The 1,424-nt window shown below is 62.1% G+C and overlaps 1 protein-coding gene across 1 annotated transcript in view; it reads left to right on the plus strand.

The window, feature by feature from the left end:
- Positions 1–1,414, plus strand: part of WSCD2 (WSC domain containing 2) — a 123,645-nt gene extending 122,231 nt beyond the window's left edge. The window contains exon 10 of the mRNA XM_004709634.3: positions 515–1,414. Within this exon, the coding sequence (XP_004709691.1) occupies positions 515–867 (353 nt within the window). The 3' untranslated portion in view covers positions 868–1,414. The remainder of the gene's footprint in view (positions 1–514) is intronic.
- The last annotated feature ends 10 nt before the right edge of the window (positions 1,415–1,424 follow it).

Below are 1,424 nucleotides of genomic sequence, written 5' to 3' on the forward strand. Positions count from 1 at the left end.
GTGTGGCAGAGTGTGGTATACGCCGGATACATGCGCCAAAGAAAGGGGTGGGCTCTCAAAGGAGCAGATTATGCTATTGATACTGTGACCGATGCAATATAATCGTTACATTGCTGCCATTTAGGAACACGCGCGCCCTCATGGGATAATTAATATGCAGTGATGACTGTAACTAATGGTAGCCATCCCTGCTCCATCTGACCTGGGTCTTTCCAACCCCTCCTCCCTCGGGTCCCTCTTTGCTCTGACCCTACTCCTCCCTCTGACCCCCTTCCACCTTCTGACCCCCTTCTACCCTCTGACCCCTCCTCCCTCCCTCTGACCCTCTCTTCCCTCTGACCCCCTTCCACCCTCTGACCCCCTTCCACCCTCTGACCCCCTTCCACCCTCTGACCCTATTCCTCCCTCTGACCCCCTCCTCCCTCTGACTCTTTCCTCCCCCCTCTGACCCCCTTCCGCCCTCTGACCCCTCCCTCCCTCTGACCCCTTTCTCCCTGCTCCCCCTCCCCTCCAGAGTGGCCGGAGTTCGTGAGGAACTATGCGCCGTGGTGGGCCACCCACGCGCTGGACTGGCTGAAGTTCGGCAAGAAGGTGCTGGTGGTGCACTTCGAGGACCTGAAGCAGGACCTCTTCGTGCAGCTGAGCCGCATGGTTCGCCTGCTGGGCGTGGCGGCGCGCGAGGACCGGCTGCTGTGCGTGGAGAGCCAGAAGGACGGCAACTTCAAGCGCTCGGGGCTGCGCAAGCTGGAGTACGACCCCTACACGGCCGACATGCAGGCGGCCATCTCCACCTACATCAAGACGGTGGACGCCGCCCTGCGGGGCCGCAACCTCACGGGCCTGCCCGGGGACTACTTCCCCAGGTGACGGGGCCGGTCATGCCAGACCCAGCCGAGCCAGGACTCCGGTCCCTCGGCCACCCGCCCCACCCCTCTGCGCGCTCTCTGGCTGGGGACACCCCTTTGGCTGCCGTTTGCCACCTATGCGTTTCCTGCATGACCAAGGAGGCTCAGAATCGAGACTGCCCAGGCACTGCCCACGCCCCCACCCTGCCAGGAGATGCCCGGTTTGGAGGACTCCGACCACGCGCCCCACTGCTCACCCCCCTTGCATCACTTCTAGGAGGGGCGACTTCTCAGTGTCAGGGGGAAGGCTGGGGGTCCGCAGCAGGTTTGGGGGACCCTGACCACAGAACTAATGGGTCGTTGTAAAAGGAAAGAAAGTGGTCTTCCATCCGGGGCTCATCTTGGGTGGCAACGCCTTCTCTTCCTGACCCAGCTGGGCAGCAGAACGCACCTGCATTGACCATGTGTCTTTTGGAAGAAGGTGCTGGAAAGTATCCCCGTGGCCCTACGGAGGTCCCTGGCATTCTGGGTAGGGGGCAAGGAGGCACCAGTGCTCACCGTTGGACACGCAGTCACTGC

This window comes from Echinops telfairi, unplaced genomic scaffold (genome assembly GCF_000313985.2).
Source record: "Echinops telfairi isolate 266 unplaced genomic scaffold, ASM31398v2 ScPeMD7_7412;HRSCAF=8450, whole genome shotgun sequence".
NCBI classification, from domain to species: Eukaryota; Metazoa; Chordata; class Mammalia; order Afrosoricida; family Tenrecidae; genus Echinops; species Echinops telfairi.